Here is a 5,597-nt window from a genome sequence, read left to right as displayed (position 1 = left end):
ATCGTTCCCGGCGCTTGAACTAAGTGACACCACTGATGATGTAATGCATAAGCTCGCAGAGTAGCAAGTGGGCTAACACATTAGCAATTGGGCTACAAATTGAAAGTGACTAAAACCCCGGACGATGCTCAAGCAATAAAGCTGACAGAAACACCAAACTATGGAAACATTTACGTTGTGATCGAAGCTTTGATCTTAGAGGGGTTGCAATTCAAAGCTATCTTTCTACTCAAAACTTGCTGTCAATTTGGGATTTTAACCAGCCGAACAGATATTTAGCTGTAGCTACCAGTGTTGAGTCTGTGTTGTAGTGTCTTTGCTACGGCTGGGCTAGCTACTAATTGGTTGTAACAGAACTGGCTTTCATACAACACAATTCAGAATTGCAAACATCGCAACGTGTTAACTTATTCTCATTAACAAACACTGGACGTGTTGTTAGCTAGAGAACCGTCCAAGAATGAGTTGGTTCAACGCATCCCACCTGTCCACTTTTGCTAAGCAAGCTTTGACAACAGCTCAGAAGTCTATTGACAGAGTCCTGGACATCAAAGAGGACCAATGGAATGACACTGTTGCTGTGATGGCAGACGACGATTTGCAAGTGAGGACGCCACTGAGCATTGGGTGGGGAATGACAGAATGTGACTCTCTGTCAGAGGAGACCGCTGATTTTCCTCCTCCTTCATCTGAGGCTATCACCACTCCTGTCTCAAACACTGTCACGGATGAGTCACAGAGCGTCCGTGCCCTTTTACCCTGTGAGAAGGGTGTCGAAAACACCCAGGTTGTGTCAGTGCCTCCTGCTATATCCAGCAGACGGCTGCAAGAGAAGAAGAGCCAGGAGACTGTGATCTACGATGATGCAGAGCCTCACAGGCCGGGACCTGCTGATGTGAGCGCAGAGAACCAGGAGAGTCAGATGGCTCAATCTGAGTCTGCACTATCCTCATCACGTCCAGACACAGTCCTCCTGCCGGTGTCTCCGGTTTCATCTTCAAGCAATCATCCTTGTGACGACAACAGCGAAATGAAAAGCAGGATAGAAACAGACGTTGCTGAGAGTGACATTTCTGTGGACTCACAAGCGAAACAATCACCACCGACTTCCTCAGAACCACTGGTTACGCAGGATGTCACCAACTCACCCTATGGACCTCCTGCTGTCACCTCTGAAACTAGAAGCTCTGCCCCGTCAGACACCTCAGCTCCCTCGTTCCTTAACGAGATCTTCTTGGAGCCTAAAGAGCCGAAGATAGAGGACCATCAGAATGACATCCCTCCTCCAGTCAGCACCTTCTCCTTGTGCACGTCTACCACCAGCAACGTTGAGGTGGTGGTGGATCACGGAAGCATGCTGAGTGAGAGCTCAACCAGCGAGAGCTCTGCCAGATCCACGCAGGAGTTGGGGGAGGGCAAGGGCAGCCTTCACTTAATGCAGAGCTCCTTCCAGCTTCTATCAGCCTCCACCTGTGGCGACTTACCCCCGGAGGACAAACCCCAGCTCACGGAGAGTGGCAGCTCCTCAGATGCTTTTGAGTGCGTCGACTCATTCAGCATGTGTTCGCTAGACAGCTGGAGTTCTGGCCTGGTCGAATTGGATGCCGAGACCCCCGGGAGTTATACGCTTGTGTACGTCTCCACCAGCCCTGCCCCTGTGGTGGCTGCGTTATCAGCTGAGGTTCAGAACGACAAGGGAGTGCTGGTGCAGAAAGTGGAAGGAGAGGAGGAGGAAAGAAGGAGGAGGAGAAAGAGGGACCCACTGAAACGATAAGGGACCATCGGGTGGACCAGATGGAGGAGAGGGGTCAGAGCGTCACACCTGTTAACAGTGAGCAGCCTGAAGAGCTGATGGAGCAGGACGCTGGGATCGGGGGTGTCACACTGCCATGTGCTTACCCCGACGCTGAACAGCACCTCATTCAGCCAATAACAGAAGAGATGGAAAGTGTCTACACATGTCAGATTCTGGAGCTTCAGAATGTGATTGTTGAACTGTCAAGTCATCTGCAGGAGAAGGAGTCACAGCTGCATATGGCCAACAACGATAAAACCAGGCTGGAAGAAGAGTGTGACAACCTCAAAGATGAAGTGCTAAGCCTGAAGGAGGAGAGCTCTACCATTAAGTCTCTGAAAGATGAGTTTACACAGCGCCTCATTGAAGCAGAGAGGAAAGCTCAGCTGGCCTGCAAGGAGAGGGACATGAAGGAAATGAAGGGCATGCGAGAGGAGCAATCCACCAGACTGAACAACAATAACATGATAGAGCTCATCAGAGACAAGGAGAAGCAGATCAGAGGCCTCCTGGAGGAAGGCGAGAAACTATCCAAGCAACAGCTGCAGCACTCCAACGTCATCAAGAAGCTACGTGTGAAGGAGAAGGAAAATGACGCCAGGATCATTAAACAGAGCAAGAAAGTTAAGGAACAGGAAGAGGAACTCAAACATCTGCATCAGGCGCTGAATGGGAAGGAAGAGGTGGAGAAGAAACTCAGAGAGAACATCAAGAAGCTGAAAGGTGAAGTGCAGCATCAAGAGAAGGAGCTCAGCAGGCTGAAGACTGACTTTGAGGACCTGCAGGAGAACAAGACGTTCCTACAGTCCGCTCTGGACAGCACTTACGGGGAGCTGGCAGAGCTCCACAAGACCGAAGGTAGGATGGCCAGTGAAGCCCTGGAGGCAGCTCTGAGCAGGGAGGCCAAGGAGGAGCTGAGCATGGCCCTGCAGAAAGCCCAAGAGGAGGCTTGTTTGCAGCAGGAGGCTCTGGCTAACCAAGTGGCTGACCTGAGGCTGGCATTGCAGAAGGCTGAGCACCAGCAGGGTAGGAAAGAGGATTACATGAGAGACGAGATCAGAGAGATTCAACAGAGACTGCAGGAGTCAGAAACGAGAAACCAGGAGTTGACTCAAAATGTTATGTCTGCAACGCGGCCTCTGCTCCGGCAGGTTGAGAACCTGCAAGCCACACTGCGAGTCAAGACAGCATCCTGGGAAAAGCTGGAGAAGAATATATCTGATAGGCTAGCAGAAGCCCAGGCACAGTTGGCCGTTGCCGTGGATAAGGAGCATTCCGTGACCGATGAGCTGTTCGCCATCAAGGCCCAGTTGACGTCTCTCGAGTCCCAGAATTCCCTGCTGCATCAAGAGAAGAGCTGTGCTCTGGGACAGCTGGACACAGAGAAGCGTAATAGGGACAGACTGGAGGATGAAAGCAGCAAGCTGCACGCTCAGCTGGAAAATCTGCAAGGGGACCACAGTCAAGCTTTAGAAGAGGCAAAGAAAGAGAAGCTGCTGCTGATCGGTCAGCTGGAGATGAAGAGGATGACGATCGGTGAAGAGAAGAACAATAAATGCCACCTAGCACAAGAAGCCCTTAAGGAAATGGAGAGGAAGGCCTTGGTAATCCCTGACGGAGAGCTCCTTGCCTCCTCCACCTTAACCCCACTGTCCCAGTCCAGCTCCATCAGCCGGCCGGATAACACTGGTCTGGATACATCTGTGCTAAATCAGGATGACCCTCTCGAGCACTCTCTATTCACCATGTACCTATCCATGAGTGGGACCAACTTCTACGAAGCTGGAGGCTCCAGCATCATAGAGAACCTCCAGTCTCAACTCAAACTGAGACTGGGGAAGATAGCACAGCTACAGCTGGAGATCTCCAGTCTGGAGAGGAGTCGCGCGGTCATGGCTGAGGAGCTGGTTCGACTCACCAATCGGAACGATGAGATGGAGGACAAGTTGAAGGACATGTCTAAGCTGAAGGTTGAACTCAAAGATCTGGAGCAGAGACACAATGCCATACTCCAGATGTATGGAGAGAAGGCAGAGGAGGCTGCTGATTTGAGGCTGGACCTGGAAGATGTCAAGAACATGTATAAAACCCATATCGATGTACTGCTCAAGAACCAGAAATAGAATAAACCAACTAATCAGTGGTGGAAAGTAACTAAGTACATTTACTTAAGTACTGTACTTAAGTACAATTTTGAGGTATTTGTACTTTACTTGAGTATTTCCAATTTCCAATACTTTTACTTCTACTCCACTACATCTCAGAGACACATATTGTACTTTTACTCCACTACAATTACTTGAAAACTTTAGTTACTAGTTACTTTGCAGATATACATTATGATATAATGAAACATACATTAACCACTTTAACCCTATTTTATACATAGGCTATTTGAAAATAGCAGATCTACAAGCTCACAATGCGTCGCATCGCGACGCGTTGTAAGCTATCTGATTTATTTGTATGTGTTTTTTGAGTGGTGCCAACCACTCCTACATTTGACTTTGTCCGTGTGTCCGTCCGTATGTCCGCTCGTATGTTTGAGCATGGCTGATTGGTCAAGCTTCCGTGACACGTGACAATATGTTGTCACGTGTCACGTGACAACATATTGTTGCTGATTGCAACACAAGGATGAAACCAGTTACACTTTCAAAGGCACCACTCTCTTCACACTGGGTGTGATTTTTTTTTAATTATCAGATATACTCTATGTATGTGGGAATAGTGGTAGTGTCATTAACAGTATAACATGCTGTGTGTGTGTGTGTGTGTGTGTGTGTGTGTGTGTGTGTGTGTGTGTGTGTGTGTGTGTGTGTGTGTGTGTGTGCGTGCGTGCATGCGTGTGTGTGCGCGCGTGTGTGTAGTGGCGTAGAGCAGGGATGGAAGGCGATGCAGTTGCAAACATTTTCAAAAATGTCCATGTAAATAAACAAATATAAAGCCAAGAAGAGACTTTCGGACAAGCCTTTTCCTTGCCTTTATATGATGTTATTATGTGTGCTGAGTGCTACAGTAGAACATTTTCATAACTCCATCCCGAGTCCACCGCAGCTAAAAATCAGATATTTTTATATAGTGATGTTTTATTTATTTATTGTTTTATATCTGACGCTCATATTGACAGAAACCTAGCCACAGTGTGTTAGATGACGCTCATATTGACAGAAACCTAGCCACAGTGTGTTAGATGACGCTCATATTGACAGAAACCTAGCCACAGTGTGTTAGATGCGCGGCGGAAGTCTTGCGCATGGACCGGCCGCTCGGGTTTTTAGCTGCCGTGATCTCGGGATGGACAGTTTCTACAGTAGCCTACCACTCGTCCTAGGATATCATAATACCCAGTGGTGTAAAGTAACTAAGTACATTTATTCAAGTACTGTAATTTTGTGGTACTTTTACTTTACTGGAGTATTTCCAATTGTCTATACTTTTACTTCTACTCCATTACATCAGAGGCAAATATTGTACTTTTACTCCACTAACAATTATTTGAAAACTAGTTACTAGTTACTTTGCAGATATAAATTATTACATTATAAAACATACATTAACTACTTTAGCCCTATTTTATACATAGGCTATTTGAAAATAGCTCACAATGCGTTGTGAGCTATATCTTGCGCTGAGCCTATCTTGCGCTGATCAGAGCAATGGTCATGGAGTTATGGCCATTTGAAGGGTCACTTTTAAGTCCTCCTTAAAGGTTCTATGACATTCATTTTCACTTTTTTATTTTTTTATGTTTTATTGGGGGTTTTATGACCTCAATTACACCCAAAAAAAACTGAATTTT

General features: G+C 47.1%; 1 protein-coding gene across 1 annotated transcript; it reads left to right on the top strand.

The window, feature by feature from the left end:
• Positions 1-460: 460 nt before the first annotated feature.
• LOC311054739 (TATA element modulatory factor-like) lies at positions 461-3,918 on the top strand (the record flags this gene model as incomplete). Its single annotated transcript, XM_084070744.1, has 2 exons — positions 461-1,619; positions 1,712-3,918. The coding sequence occupies 2 exons, from the start codon at positions 461-463 to the stop codon at positions 3,916-3,918; spliced, it is 3,366 nt and encodes a 1,121-aa protein (XP_083926870.1).
• Positions 3,919-5,597: the final 1,679 nt, after the last annotated feature.

Source organism: Gymnoscopelus microlampas (genome assembly GCF_963454915.1).
Source record: "Gymnoscopelus microlampas genome assembly, chromosome: 2".
NCBI classification, from domain to species: Eukaryota; Metazoa; Chordata; class Actinopteri; order Myctophiformes; family Myctophidae; genus Gymnoscopelus; species Gymnoscopelus microlampas.
The sequence above is the reverse complement of the archived record's forward strand: the minus strand, read 5'-3'. Positions and strand labels throughout refer to the sequence as shown.